Source organism: Anopheles aquasalis, chromosome 3, assembly GCF_943734665.1.
Source record: "Anopheles aquasalis chromosome 3, idAnoAquaMG_Q_19, whole genome shotgun sequence".
Classification (NCBI taxonomy): Eukaryota; Metazoa; Arthropoda; class Insecta; order Diptera; family Culicidae; genus Anopheles; species Anopheles aquasalis.
This window is the reverse complement of record NC_064878.1, coordinates 14,693,584-14,710,000: the sequence shown is the minus strand read 5'-3', so window position 1 is coordinate 14,710,000 and position 16,417 is coordinate 14,693,584. Positions and strand designations below refer to the sequence as shown.

The following is a 16,417-nucleotide window of genomic DNA, read 5'->3' as shown; positions in this document are numbered from 1 at the left end:
CATCCGCTCCGGTGTTACGTAGAGTAGCTTCAAAGTATTCTGTGAAGGGTTGCCCATCGATCGCAGTATTTCATTCGCTTCCGATCGTTCGGTGCTGCTACACAGCAGCTTGGCGGCTACTTTCAGCTTTTGCAGAGACCACACTTGGTCTTCCATGAGAGAAACCAGCGGTGATATGACGACCGTTAGGCCCGGGCTGATCAAGGCTGGTAGCTGGAAGCACAGACTCTTGCCACCGCCTGTCGGAGCAAGCAGCAGTACGTCGTGGCCGGCGAGTAGAGCGTTGACCGTGCGCAGCTGCTGTGGCCGAAAGTCCTTCAAGTGGAACACCTCCGAGAGGGTTTTCCGCACCGAGTCCGACCAGTCGAAACTTTCCTTATCCCAATCGTTTTGCTGCAGTTGGTCCGACTGGCGCCGGATGCGTAAATTCTGGATCGTTTCTAAGCACTTAAGCAGCTGGTGTTTCTGTTGCTTAAGCCGGTCGATCTTTTGGGTGATTACGCCGAGTTTCCGGTTGATTTGTACCTCGTGCGTGGACAACTCCTCGTCCGTGCAGGTGAAAAACACCTCGTCCATCGTGGGTGGGTGGTAATTTCGGTTAAGAAAAGGTTCTAAAATCCTTCTTCAGTTCGATTGATCGCGGGACCATCTTCGAAGCCGCAACCCGCGTGTTTTGTTTGTTTTTATTAAATTATAGCAACCGTTGACGTTCGACAACATCATTGGTTTATAGGATAGAATTATAGCGTATGAATTTAAAATTTTAGCAACCGACGACGTGTTGGTACTCCACGTGGAAGAACAACGAAATGGAAAAATAGCAAACTGATTCATGAAATAAATTCATTCGTTAGGACACGTACAAGGGAAAGGGTAGAAAAGGAATTCCCACGTGCATTCGTTGGTTAATTCGATTTGACGCTACGAGCTAATAACTTGATTGAATAAGTAAATCGATTCGAAATTTACGCACCGAAACCATGACCTGCATTTGGTGGACTTTTAATTTGAGCCCCTGCACAACAGGTGTTGATTGATTCACTTATTGTCCTCTCGGCTTTCGCCAGGCGAATCTTGTAGCAACCTCAACTCGCGCTCCCCGCACACTCGTGGTTGAGTGTTGCGGTAAAGTTACACGCGGTCCTTCATCTGTAAATGCGAGCCCTGTCGCCGTGGCCGTAATACGAATGTTGCTACCATATTGCTGTGAATCGACCCGCGGGAAGTAGTAATCATCGTTATTGCAGCAATTATGAGCTTCAGCGTGGATTTTCAGTGGGTCGCGCTCATTCGGCCGGAACCGCGAGGATTGGCTGGTTGGACGGACGGCAATCAAATTTATGCCTGCACATACTTATGCACCCGAATGCGTTCATATGGCTTTTTTGGCTGGAACCTCTTTTTTCCTTTTTTTTGGGTTTCATCCCTTCCGCTGCTTTTGTGACCCACTTACGTCCCATGCTCCGCGGACATTCGGTGCCCACTTACCACGCGTTCTACCATGCCAGTGGCTCGTTGGCGAGCAAAGTTAATTATGCCGATTTTAAAATTGAACATCCTCGGCCCACAATTCACCACTTCGCCCTTCCGTGACGGTCCTCCTGGGTCATATGGGTGCCAGGACAGTGAAATGGTAAGTAAACCAATCGATTAATTTCGAGAGGGCTTTAGGAGAGCGAGGGGCGAGCAGCTTAAAAAATGTGTTCGTGTAATTATGAGCATAGCAATGGTGTGAGGCTTTCCATATGAGGTGCGGTGCGGTGCGGTCGCTGAACGTATGCTATGCGAGTCACCATAAAATGGGACGATACTTCACACATAATTCAACGTAGTGAATATGAATGACTAAAAAAAAAACTCCCGTCTAAATGGCACTATATTTACATGGTGCTCAATGGTGTGAGCGAAAGCGTTATTAGACGCGCATTAAAATTTATGCCCCACCGCTGAATGTTAGCTGAAACGACCGGACGCGAACCGAATTGCCAAAGCATCGTCGAGAGCTTCCGTTTTAATGCGTTTCAACTGTTCACACATTGAGAAGCGTGATATCGCACCCCGCAAAAACCACCCATCCGTGTTAATGCGTTTGATAAATACCTAATCAAGTCCCATATGACACTGTCATGCGTATACTCCTGGTTGCTGCTGGCTCAATGCTTGCAAATGCCTGGATGACATGTGGATCGTTTATTATAATTCACGTGTAGTACTAATTGAATGCGACACGCTAAGCCACACCACTATAGCGGGTGTAGTTGGCGCTGGATCATGCTTTTTTTTATTTGAATAGATCCAGGACACACTAATCCTTCGCTAGCTCATTGTGACAGATGGCTTAGGTTGGTTCGAGTAGGCTAAGAAATGGGGCGGCAGTAGAAATGGAGAGAATGGATAGATCTTAGCAACCGGGTTAGATTAAAAATGAATGCACTCTAGGAAAAGCAGATAAATTCAAGAGAAAAGAAAAATTGATTGAAATGTTTCCAAAAAATGGAAATCATTGAACAGTAAGTCACTTATTAGTGCTTCTCGAAAAAGAATCATCAAAATTGCACCATTTTTGGCCCCGGATTAACGTGTGGCCCACATCTAGCAGCTACAATTATCCGAAAAACCGACAGGTACGAGACACTTCTGCCAGCTGACATGTCTAAAAGTCGAACCATATAGTATCATGACAATGACGGTCTCCTTTTTTTTCGAAATTCCAAAAACATTAATTGAATTTACGCCTTCCTGTCCCCGATGTCAACGAACAATAAGTTCGGACACCATTGGGCTGCGGCTACGCCGAGCGGCCTTCATTGTGGAGGTAGAACCGCGTGTCTGCCACAGAGCGTTAGATTAGAGATTCCTCGTGACATCGTTCTGCCGCACCGTCGAAGGTCACCGCGGCCATCGACTGTCGAGAACACGGTATGGGGATGAGCGATTGATGAGTTGAACACTTTAGTGATCGAGATGGATTTGATTTTGCCATCGTTTGGCCTGATGTTGGCTGGAGGCTGTCATACTCATTCATATACTATTATAACAAGTGCCACAATCGCGCGCGCGCGTTCAATCATCGATTCGATTCGAACATTCGAAGGAATTGGAAAAACTAACTCCAGTGACAAATGACTGTACGCCGGCGTTCTACCACTAGCTAGTTCTGATTTTGAATTCATGTCCTCCCCCAGCCCCAGCCGCTGGTTGGTCAGTCTATCCGATTCTGGAGGACTGTACTCCGTGACAGTTTTTAAAACAATTTGAAATATTTTTGGCCACATCCCAGTCCCAAATTCCCTTCGCTGCCTCGGACCAGTAGCAGCTTGTCCGGAGGATTCTCCTGCTGGATGTGATTTTTTTTTCTTCTTCGGTGTGCTCCGGCAACGACTTTGAGAATTGGCACTAGAGTCGACAGTTCGCCCGAGCGCCCGAGTAGGTGAAACTGACGTTTTAAATTCGATAAACCGGGTTAGGTAGCCACATGGGAGGGGCGCTTGGGTGACTGCGTCAAGGCCTGCTACGGATGCAAACCAGAACCACCATCCGATGCACCGAAATGGAAATTCGAGAAAGGTAAAAGGGCTGCTGCTTTTCTGCTTCTTTGAGGGGGTGGGCGGACCTTGATTCGAGAATCAGAGAGCCGGGGAGCCGCAGTCAGACGTATGCTGCTTCAAGCGCAATACACACAGGAACGGATAAGGAGATTCAATCAAACGGAACGGAACGAGGTGCATGAAGAGGTTACCCTTGACTCCGGAGTCCCTGCGATGGCGGCGGGATATTAAAGAAACGAAAAGTCCTAAACGAACCATCTTCCTTACGAGGCGTGATAGTGTGCCAGGATTTGTCCTGCCCTAGTCTCGAGTTCTAGATAGAAACCGGGCACAGGGGAAACACCGGGGATTAAGTATAGCGGCCAGGTCTGGACAGGGCACCGATTGTTTCTCGCTTCAACCACCCCTCACCAGTCCACTCCGGAATTTCTCCCGCAAGTTGACAATCGGACGAGTTGGACATTGTTAAAATGAAGCTCCAAATCCACAGCCACAGTGTGCCATGTGTCCCTGCGAGCGTCCAACGATTGCTGGTCAACGAGACTTTTGGCAAATTGTTTTCGCTCTCTCTCTCTCTCTCTCTCTCTCTCTCTCTGTGTATGTGTCTTCCCTTCGGCTCCCAGTTCGGTTTGACACTTTCGACACACAATTTAGCGCAGCGCTTGGCCACCAGCACTCCCCCCTCCCCTCGGCAATGCCAGACCCTAGTGTGCTGTCGGTTTGCTCGGGAGAAGTCAATTCGTTAGTCAATTTGCTGCCGGTTTTGGAACACTTCCTTTGGCTCTTCGTTGGAGCAGCAGCAGCACAATGCTGGAGTTGGTAGTTGGAGTCACAAATTGGTGGAGAAAACAATTCGTTCAACGACTACAGCAAGATTTGCATCACAACCGACCATCCGCAGCGGGAGGTCAAATACCATGCCATAGCAATTTAAAGGGATAAGGGGTATTTCAGGCGCTTATCGTATGCTAAATGGTTTGTTTGCTTTCGAGTTTATGGCGGATCATAGGTGGAAACTACACTACGGAACAGTTTTCTCACGAAATGGCATACTATGGTGCCACCTAATCATTGCTGGATCGGCAACGTACGCCACAAATCCAGAGTACGGGCGTGGAGAAGGAGAAGAATCGCCATTGCCATAGCTCTACGCTATCGCCATCGTATCATCATACATCCATCACGGTGTCACTTCCAATTTTAATCATAATCTGGCGTGATACACTGCGTTCAATGAGTGTCGGCACGTCACACGTCGTCGTCATGAGGGAGAGCGGCAGTCCGGCGGCGAATGGCAACCAGGGACTTGAATGGGCGCGTGGGACCAACGCTGTCGATTCTGATGCGCACGTTGACGTTGACAAATATTTCCACTGGACAAACAGAGGTGGGGTGGCTGGGTGGGAGGCGCATCGACAACTATCCGCCGACCAGTGCGTCAACAAGTTTAAAGAGTCCGGCTTGTCGGGACAACATGGTGCAACATGTTTGTTTATTGAGAAGAGATAGAGAAAAAAATGCACCGTGCTGATGTGCTCGCAAAAGTGTTTGTGCGGAGTGTAAAACAATCACTACCATACGGAGGGTCTACAGTGAAGTGACCACAAGAAGGGACCAATCGTAATTGGTCCCCCCGGGGTGGAGGGCGCACATGATTATAATCCGTTTGTTATTTACGGTCAACGGAAAAAAAAAGAATTAAAAAAATGGAATGGTCTACGGGGATCACAATTCGTCATTTTTGCAAAGCCTAACGATGTTTCCCTTGAGTGTTGTGTGGGTCCGATACCGATAGGCAACAGGTGCGGCGAGAATGGATATCATTTTCTACTCAGTACACTAGAAGGTGGCAGGATTTTTGTGAGAAATTCTTTCTGATATAACTGCAGAGTGATTTTGAACTGGGAAAAGAATACTTGCAAAGTGAAACAGCGTTTTGTTATTTACGGTGTATATGTTTCTTAAGTTTGGTCATTAGTTCTATGTTCTATTTAATATTATTCTTTTCATATGTTGCAATAGAGAGATTGATGATATATCGGCAATGACATGCTGTTTAAAAAATTGAATTAAGGGGGTGGGGAGAGATAAGGTGTTTAAATTTTATTTGCGACATTTTTTACATTTTTTCCGTAAATGCTGATTTTTTCAAGAATATTGTATGATTTTTGGTCTAATCGAAGAACTATCAAAGATATAGGTTTTTGAATATCAGCGCTTCACCCATGGCTCAATGCAGCTCACTACTTTGACGAGTGTTTTCCAAAACCAACGTTTTCAATGTTGGTGCCTATCATAGCATACAAACTACTGGATTGATCGATTTGACATTTTGAACACATAATCTGTACACTATTGGCTGGGTAGCCTCTTCGTGTTTTCACAAAAAATGTAGATACTTTTTTTAAACAACTATGGTAAACTGTTTTTTTAGGTTGAATCGTAAAATGCATCATTTTTGCAGAAAGTTTTCACCTAATTGTCTCCAAAATAATACCAAATATTCGTGAAAAGTTGCAGTTTATTAAGCCATTTGTGAAAACATTTAAAGGTAGAACTTTTTTCAAAAGTGAAAAAACAAATCGTCAAAAATGAGCCGTTTCTGTTCGCCATCAAAAGACTTGCCCGTTTTAGCGACGAACCCGGTTTGATCATAGTGTGATCACTTTTTCAACTTCAAAATGCTGCCAAAAATCGGCAAATTGGGAATTCGACAAAAACTCGACGGGGCTAGCTGGATAAACTTATAATCTATCAAATGAATATCGATTTGAAAATTTCTGATGGCGCATCACGTAGCTACGATGGGCACCGGAAAAAGTACCTTTTCGAAATGAACGAATAGGTGACACTTTCCTATATTTGATTCCATGTATGAAGTTGTTAACAAATCTTCCCCAAAATACTACCATGTATTCTGGAAAAGTTGTAGTTTAATATAACATTTACTTGAGAAAAATTACGTTGAATGGTTTCATTACAAAAAAATCGCCAGAAACGAGCTATTTTTGCACCAGAATTAACGATAGCTCCCCTTTAGAACCATTTTATAAACATTTCAACATTTATCACATAATGGTGTTTGAGAAGCCATGGGTTATTTTGCGATTTAAATCTCTTTTACAAACCCCAGAAAATTACCGGTTACCTGGCGCCTCCATCATCGGCGTTTCGGCAACGGAGCTACATAATTTCGTTTTCTCGGCGCGGCGATCCGTTTTGGGAATTGCATTTACCTCTCTGGTCATAAAAAATGGCACAACTTGGGCTTTACTAGGAATAAAGCAAATTCAATAAAGCAATGCACCTCCAAATTATATGATGAAATGGTGCCGCGGCCTGATTGATACTTTAAACTGCTGTCCGCATTCTTATAAGACTTTAAGACACAGGCTTCAGGTCATCTCTTGATTCGCCATTGCACGATCATGAGCCCCACAACACGCCAAACACATCACGGAAGCCAAACCGCGACATCACTGCGTGGTCTGCTGATTGTGCAGCGAGCAACCCACAGCCGCTGGTTTGTTGAGGCCGGTTGGTGAAAATTAAAATTTCTCGCGACGATTTGATGCCCTTTTCTTCTTGGTCATGGCAGGGGGTCCGCCATGACCAACTCATGAGAGAAAAGGACTTTCCACGGACCCCGGGACCTGACTCAGTCATTCGAAGAAATGAAGCTTGGGATGAAACGTGGGAAAATGATGAAAGTTTGGAAGCCCTTAAAGAGACGCGTGTAAGAATGAATCCGAGGAGTCTGTGCTTATTGCAAAAGTTTGACACTTTGCTGCACGAGTCAACGCTTGCTGTGGTGCTACTACGACAGTCGGAGCTGTCACGCTGTGGTAGAAGGATTCACTAAAAGATTCCTTGCCGGTGTCGTTCCTGCCAGTTGGGCTGCATATGGAAAAAAAGGAAACCATTTTTTGTCGTCCATTTTTCTCACCACCAGAGAGAGAGAGAGAGAGAGGCACTGAGAACGTAATGCTAATGCACGACACCGCGATACTTAACACCGTTTTCACATAAAAACTTATATTACCCAACGGATTACATTTATAATGTTTCAAATTGTTTCTTGTGCCTTGGTTGCCTCTTGTGTCGAGCGTGCGAGTGTGTGGTTTGGCCACGGCCCTGTTGGCATCCTTGCTCATATCATAATCCTAAATTCTCACAGGGAATCGTGGCCTTCTCCCGGAGGACAAGTCTGAAGCGAGAATTCAGATTGCGTGGCAGCTAAACAATGTTCGCCACTTCAGCTCGCTGCTAATGGAGCCTGTGAGTGTTGCCGCACTAAACGGCACTGGGATTGGTTTTGTAGCACACGCATGAGGAAGAGCTTTACTGAGTGACGTAAATGATGGAACGTGGCCGCGCCCGTCATCAAAGATTGACATCAACTTTTGCGCCTTTTGGGAAGAGAAGAAGACAGTTCATCGAATGCTCGTTTTGCGCCACAAGCGTCGCCGTGCTTTAAACTCCCAGAACTCACCGCCCCAAAAGATTCGGGAGTAAATTTTATGCTGACCTATCCATCGCGACGGTTCGCGTAGCGGGAACCTCAATCAACAGTAAAACCCCCAGACTGATGACGTCGAACAACGATGGAAAATCAATTTGGAATCCCAGGTCCCCCCTCCTACTTGAATTCGTTCCTCAGATCCGACGTCGTGTTTCCGCACAGGACGTTGCATGTGTCCCGCGGGATACCGTTCATGAGATAATGTTCGCTCGCTCAAAAATTGCTTCCCAGGTTGCTGCCGGTGCTCCGGAACATGGGTTCCCGGTTTTTTGGACGCGCCAGCGACTCCATTGGAATCCCTCGAGGGAACATTATAATCATCACGTTCCACCAGAAACCTCCAACCAGACGATGACGTAGACTCCAAAATGCAGCACATGCAGCCGAGAAGGTCCTCGTCGTCGTCGTCTTCGCCCTCGTCGTCGTCGTTGTCACTTTTCCGCTCTAGTTGCCGGGGTCACGAGGAAGCTTCTCTCGCTTTCATCTCTTCATTATCGTCATTACACCGTCATCACGCGAAACACCGGCACTTCCACACCAAGGGCCCAGTCGGAGCCGGTCCTCCCGGGAAATGCGCTGCTCGAGCTGCGGTATCTGAATTGTGCAGCTAGTCCTCTTGTGAGACTCCAGGATGCCGGAAGTAGTTGCTTGCTGACTGACTGTCTGACTGTGCAGGCCGGTTCCACTGGTTGCTCGCTGCTCGCTTTGGAGACGAAATTGCTTTACAAATGAACGTTCCGGGCGGGGCAGGGCTGTGTCACCGTCTAGGATGTCCTTTTGGGGGGGAGCAGTGTCAACGGAACTGAGCTCCGTCATCGCTGATAGTTGGCTGTTGCTTTCGCCAGTTGACGGCCTTTCGCCAGGGCACGACAACAACAGCGTCAACAACCGACAATTTATTTCTGACAGAACCAAAGGCAGACAGAAGGATGCGCCGCTAAAGTGACAGTACGCGACCTTCTTCACTTCCTTCGTTGATCCAAAAGTCCCAACGAGCAAGCTCATAATCCTGTAGCGAAGACCACCGTTGCGAAGAAAGGACTTTAGTGTTTCAACTCAGCAAAGCAGGCGAGAACGTACAAGCACTCTGGCACAGTCTAAGGTTACTGTGTTACTTTAAAAGAAAGGCCGCGCGACTCACTAGTAACCGGACGAGGAAGGATACGTCATGCGGCAGAAAGTGTGGGTTTCACTTTTTAGCACCCTACGAAAGGGGTGGCATTAAATCCCTCCGGTGGTAACCGAGAAGATCTCCTTAGGTCTGCACCAGAGCACATCGATGTACCGCCCCACGGATGTCGTAGGCAGGGGTAATGGTAGTCAATGGTACTGCGTGTATGTGAGCGTGAGCCTCCTAATTAGCAGCAAATAGGCTGTGGAAGGGGCCGATGGCACGAGGAAAGGACGTGGAGTTTTCCAGGAAAGGTTAGAAAGGACCTCCCGCGACACAAGACAAGAACACTAAGAAGGAGCGAAGGTGCGAACATGGCCCAACTGTGTCGCTTTATGCGGTAACCAAAATTTATGGTCGATCACGGGCATTAACATTCCAGGGAGCATGTCAGGCTGGGCTGGAGGCTGGTGGGGTGACAGGGGTGGTGTTTGGATGTGTGTATAGGACATGTTTTCATTTCACCGTCGAGTGCATCATTTTCACGCGCACCGAAAGCTGGTAGTGTGGCTCGGAACCGTGTTCTGTCTGTCGCGGTGCCGCCGCCGATGACGATGATGACAGCCAGGCAGATGAGCCAGCATAATTTGAAGCACCTACCACGGAGTATCACGGATGCGCGCGGCCTGTACACTCGATGCTAAGACACGGTGAAGGAAATTTTTGGCAAGAAAATCAATTAGCGTTCATGTTGTGACAGCGGATCCGCTCTTGTACTGATTGTCTCTAGTAGGCACATGGAAAAAGCACCCAGCAAGCATCAAAGCAATCGTTTACCGAAGAAGCAAATCCATAGTCCATTTTCGTTTATTTTTTTTTTCAATCCAGCTTCCAGCCTCTATGTTTTCAATTCCACTTCCAAGCACTTCAAGCGCACTCACCGGACATCGAAGAACCGTGTACGATTTTGGGCATTAAGCACTGGGACTAGCAGTGTGCCCGGACCTTTTAGAGTGCACTCGGACCCGGAAACTGGCGCTATGAAAACATAGCACGGGGGCGCAGCACGCAGTTTCGCCTATAAACCTCCCGCTCCTCCGCACCTTTTCACACAGGCTAGGCTGGAATGAAATCCTTTTAAGCTGCACTTGCCAACAGCTGGGCAAGTGACCGGCGAACCTGGCTAAACCGCAACCGAGCCTCGGTTTTTCCGGTTGTGACAGCACAAATTTGGAATGAAAGTGTCAAAAGCTTCGCCTATGGTTGCTTGGTTTGTCGTGTTCTCTTCGTGCTAACCTCACGCCCTCGCCCTCAAAAGCGCCCAGGGAAGCCCAGGGTCTACAGAGGATAATGGCGATCTTACCTTTGTAAGAGGATTAACGCATTTTTAGTCTTCAGCGAACTTCCAGCCCCAAAAACCGGTCCGGCAAATCCGGACAGTAGCAGCAGCAGCAGCAGCTGGTGGTGGTGGTGGTTCTGCCTTAACCTGCTGCTACTGCTGCTGCTGCTGCTGCCGTTGGTGCTCACCTTCCGCGAACAATTTCCAGAGACACACGGAGGTGCGGCAGGCCTGTTCGTGATGAGAAAAACCACATAGACACCGACACACATCCCCTCTCTTCAGTACCCTAGTTTTAGCCACAGCAATGGCAACGACGAGACGAGTCTTCTGTCCTCTTCTGTACGCGCGCGGTACGGAGCGATAAAAGCTCGTCCCGGCGTGCGAAAGGATGGTGGATGCTCGTCCAGCTGAAAGACCTTCAACTACTGCTGCTGCTCCTGCTCCCGGTGCTGCTTCTGGTGCTTTCTTTTCCACGGTGCGGTCCGGTCCGTGCGCGTTCACGTACGTTCGTAGCTAGCCTACCGAACCGTGACACGGATAATGCCACGGGAATGGATTTAAGTTGGCGCAAACGCAGCGTTCGCGTGGATCCAGATTGAGATTTTCCGCTTCCCTCCTCATCTATTCTTTTTTTTCTGTTGTCCTCCTCTTTCGTCCGGTTCCGGTGCCCAATGCACAGTAGCACTCACGAGGAGGAGGAGGAGGAGACGACTCTGTGCCATCCACATCACCACCGAGTCGAGAGTGGGGATTCCTTTTGGGTTGTTGAAGAGTGAAGAGTAGCTCATCGAGGCTCACCTACGCAAAGTGTCAGTATTATGCTGCTGCCACTAGAAGCCCTTCTGAAGCCTATTATTAGCGTACTCCATCCCATCCATTCACCGTCCGGAAACGAAGAGGCAGCTGGGACTTGGCCACTTGGCGTGGGATAAAGCGATTTAAGGCGCGTCAAGTGTTTTATCCCCTTGGGCCGGCGTGTTAAGGGGTGTTAATTGTTCTTAGGCCGTGTCCGATCGCTTGGCTGGGCTGGAGAGAAATCTCTTCAATACACACAGGGGCACCATTTCGACTAAACTTGCAAGGATATTGATTTTGCTGGTTGAAGGTTTGGAACAATGATTTTAATACCTGGTGTATGCATATGAAACCGTCTTTTTCATTCTAAAGCTATATCTACGGCAAATGGTGCTGTAAAGTCAGTCTAAGTGTCTTTATTTTGTTCATTAGCCATCTGTTAAACATAATCGGTGTGCATTTTTTCTAATTTAACACTAAAACAAATATTTTCATTGCGCTTACAACGGCAAGTTCCGTTCTTTAAAACTGCGATTCGTGGACATTATTGGTCTTTTGCCTCCATCTAAAAAAATCGGCGCCCATCGAATATTTACTGAAGGTTCCGGTGGGCATGCTCTCACTGAAACACAGTGCAAAGTGTGGTTTAAAAAATGTAAAAATAGTGATATTGATGAGAGAACCACGCACTATCGAAATTGTTAGAAGACATCAAATTGCAGGCCTTATTGGTCAAAGCGGTTACTAATGATCGTTACAAGCAACGAATAATCAATTTTGACCGAGACTTGAGAAAACAAAACAACCCAAATGTCAAAAACGACAAAATTGACTTATTTTGCTCGATGAAAATGCACCGCCACCGCGCAGAATATCGGCCAAGGACACGGTAAAAGCCACAATTGGTAACATTTACCACTTGCGGCTAACTCACCAGCCTTGACTCAGATCAGATGAAGCTTCATTTGCATCGTTGGGACAGATAATGGTCGAGCAGCGCTTCCTTTTTTACGAAAATTTGGTGATTGGATGGGTTTTGAAAAAATGGTACAGATTGGCGTTGGTTTTTTGTTTAATAAGGCATCCAAGATGTAGTTAAAATGTGTTGCTAACGATTGCCATTACCTTGGAGAATAATTTTTCACCATTTTCCAAAAATAAGCGATTTTTTCACCAAACATTTTTTTTAAAACGAAAACCAATCAGCCTCTGCATTTTCTCAGTATTATGGGTGAATTTAATCCCGACGCGCGAGATCTTGTTCGGAATTTTTCATTTTAAAAATATCATAAAAGTGCAGCTCGACTTTTTGACCGCGATAGAGGCAGACCAGTGGCTAACGCGGTGCGTTTGTGTTAACAAGGATCTCTTCCTCCCGCTTTCGCTGTCTCTCTCTCTCGCTTGCCCTTTTGAGGATCGTTTTTACATAAATCCTCGTGGCAATATTGAGCATACCATCGAGACTTAATAAATGCACCTCACTGGTGGATGTGTTTTGCGAACCCCAAAAAAACCGATCCTGACCTTCCGGTTCTGTCCAGTGGCACCAAGCAGTGCAACAGCGGCATCGGCAGTAGCGGCAACAAAAAAACCAACCTAGAATCGTTTCACCCAAAACTCAATGCAAAACACACCAGAACACGATGTTTGCTCTTCGCTGTCGCTGGCATGCATGACTGGGGAAAAGGATGCGAGCAAGCAGATACTTCACCAGGAACCTCACCTGAGCCTCAGCTTTTCCACCCAGTCCCCCAAAAACGCAGGTGCGTGAACTGCTGAGAGACGTTAAGCGGAACGGTTCCTGCTACCGAAGGGTTGCATTTTGCGGCATGCTTTTCATGATGCTTTCAAGCAGGTGAAATGGTTTGCATCGTTTTTCTTCCTTCACTTCGTGATTTACATACATACGCAGACACACGCAGACACACGTACAGTTTTCCAAATGAACAGTCACCTTCCCAGTGTGCGCCCTTCGAGATGCACTCGACCGAAGCCAGACGGTTTCGTTGGGTCCCGGGATCCCTTTTTAGAGGTTCGAAAGTAAGACGAACAGTGACGTGCACGGAGTGATGGGAGTGTGGAATCGTGTTTGTGGGTAAAAGCAACCCCTTGACCCCCAGGTGGGGCTTTCTCCTTCCGAAAGGCCATCCCGTTAACCGATATATTGGTGCTTGGAGCGATTTGAAGGTGGCACAAAAAAGCGCAGGACCGAGTCCTGCTTCGACCTAGAAATCCTTTTTTTTTCCACCGGGCATCGAGTGCGTTTATGAGCAGCATTCCTTTCCCGAAACATCCCTTCTAGGGGGCCGGGGGGGGGGGGGGGGGGGGGGGGTGTATGTGCATTGCACACCGAACACCATCATCGGATCGACGTTTAAAGGTAGGATAAGGACGCGTTCCGGTTACAGAGCAGTGCGGGAGTAACGTTTGTGGTTGCCAGCCTGCCAGGTCGATTGCCTGTTTCCCATTGTTTTGTGTTTTGTGGTGGGCGCCGAGGTGGGGAGTGAGGAGAGTTGCACGTTTCTGTTTGTGTGCGTGCCAGCACGTGTGTGTTCGAGTGGGTTAGGTTATGGCCACACGTGAGCGGAAACGGTTATTCGGTGTGGCATTGCCTCTAGCCCGTGCTTCCGGCACGATGCGCTACCGTTAACAGCATTTTACCCCTTTTTTCAAGTGAGGGGCTGAAGGGTGAAAGGGGTGTACAGGGTGCAAATGGTATACAAAAGGCACGGTCGATCGGTTAGAGGAATTGCCTTTGAAGTAATAATAAATGAACTTACACCGTAGCGGTGTAGCCGCTGGCGTTCGTTGAGTTAGTTAAAGTGTATCGGCGAGTGCGAGAGTTGTATGCTCGCGAAACAAGGTTCTATGTTCATGTTGTTAGTGGGCTGTTTTGTTGTTGTTTCTCTCTACTCTAAATAACATTGTTGTGTTTTTGTTTTTTCATGTTCACCCATTTTCCCATTGTGTAAGGGTTGGGGAGAATGGGATTTGAATAGTTTTGTTGAAGCAACAGTGTTGCACCGAGTAGGTAGTGGCACGGTATGCTGGCCACGCAATGCATTCGCCTACGGTTAAAGTGATTGAGTTGTGTTGAGTGTTTTCAGCTTTGTGGTTTTGTACGGCTCAAGCGTCGATTCAAGCTCACTTGAAGTGAGCGATTTGTAATGGATATCGACACTTAATGCATGTTGGTGTGGTGTTACTGCTTACAGCAGGCTATTGTATTTCGTTCTGGGAAACTAGATGCAGCATCTAGTGGGCGCTGAGCATAAGACATTTAAAAACGGCACAAAACCGAAACCGATCAGAGTAATCATTTGTATAAATGTCGCTGGCAAGCAAAAGAGAAGCTGGATCAAATTTGTGTTTCTGTGTCGCTAATCGTGGAGCCTTGAATTTGGGAAGAAATTTAGGGAAAGATGAAGTTGAAAACATTCAAATCGAGTTAAGTATTTAATTAAAGTAAAATGTGAAACAAAGTATCACGGTAATAGTTAGATATTTGTTGATAGAAGAAAGAAACCTCATTTTCAGCCAAATGACACCCCAAAACATCTTTCTCGATAGCGCGGTTCCGTACGACGTGTCGACATTTCCTACGAGTGCCAGTACCAAGCTAGCCGTTTGCTGTGCACCAGTTAAGCAAGGAAATAGTGATTCGAATTGAAATGAAAATAATACCTAATTGCCTGATAATATCCACCATCAACACCGGCTAATGGCGAAACTTCTCGTTACAAGCGCGAAGCGAGGTTGAAGCAGCATCTCGATACCAATAGGATGCCAACGATCCAATTGCAATCTTTTCTGATAACTACTGCTGCTGCCGGTGCTGTCGATGCATTTCGCCATGCCCTTTTAACGGTTTCAACGATGCACTGGAAGGCGATACTGACGTTGAATTGGTGATGCTTTTTCAGCCAAGAACAAGCAAACACACCACCCACTGGCACTGGGAATGGCACGCGAAATATGCAACCAGGAGACTACCAATTTCAGTGATTAGCTTTCAACGTTTCGAACGAGCGCTCCTACCAGGGGCGGGATGTTAATCGAGATTGGGTTCCAAATTGACCTCCCGCCGCCCCATCAAGAACGATGAAAGCGCGCTATAGGAGAGTGCATAAGGTCCTTCTCCCCCCCAAAAAAAACGGTGCAATCTACTCTCGTGATCATCAGCGGACATTCCGGTTTTGCTACTTTCAGTGTGCTGATGGAAGATTGTTGAACCTTTCTCTGGATCATTCTCTTCGTCGTCTAGTAATGGACGCCAAGGCGCGTATAGATATGCATAAATGGTAATGTTGGGATTAGCGAACTCAAGAACCCTTTTCAAAAAGAACCCTTTGACGCCGAAGCTTTCATGGGGAACGATTATTTTCGCATTAATGACGTTGTTGGCTAGCTGAATGATGAATTGATTGTTCCGACCAACGACAACTGCAATCATTACTGCTTTAAATCACTCCCAAAACACCCCCAAACCAACACCAATTAAATCACCGTTTTCATTAACAACCATTAATGCCATTCCACCATGCCGATGAGACCAGCTGTTGACCCACGGTGGGGGGAAGTTTATTGTCGCTCAAAGGCTAGAGTCTCTAATCGGCTGCTGCCTAGGCAGCCATCAAAATATCCTTCAAACACGCGCGGGAGTCAATCCACGATAGCGACGAAGTTAATTTTCGTACGATAATTTATAGCACAAGAAGTCGATTCCCGTCGAAAAAGGAGACAGAATTTATTGACTATCGCTGGTGCCGGCAGTTCGTGGGAATCGGGAGCGTAAAAATCAACGAAACGAGTGCCCGCACCACTTACTCGAGGAATTCCGCGATCCGCGAAAAGCATGAAATCCAGAGAGGCAAAGTAATTGAATGGCGCGGACAATATTACTGCGGGGCTGGGAGAGATATTGTAAAACAAGATTAATGCTGCTGTCGCGCCACTGTCAACACTTTTGCTTTGGCACAAAAATGCAACAATATAATCATCTTTCGCTCCTGTAGCCCCCCCACCCACCCTCCCGTTCGAGTGATGGTTTCGCTCGCATACTTTACAGCATCACAGGCCCCTCGGTACACGTCTTTGCG

The 16,417-nt window shown here is 47.1% G+C and overlaps 1 protein-coding gene across 1 annotated transcript in view; it reads right to left on the bottom strand.

Annotated features, from left to right (window-relative positions):
• LOC126577567 (ATP-dependent DNA helicase Q1-like) overlaps positions 1 to 661 on the bottom strand; it is a 2,313-nt gene extending 1,652 nt beyond the window's left edge. The window contains exon 1 of the mRNA XM_050239257.1: positions 1 to 661. This exon is cut by the window's left edge and continues 73 nt beyond it. Coding sequence (XP_050095214.1) covers positions 1 to 576 — 576 coding nt within the window. The 5' untranslated portion in view covers positions 577 to 661.
• Positions 662 to 16,417: the final 15,756 nt, after the last annotated feature.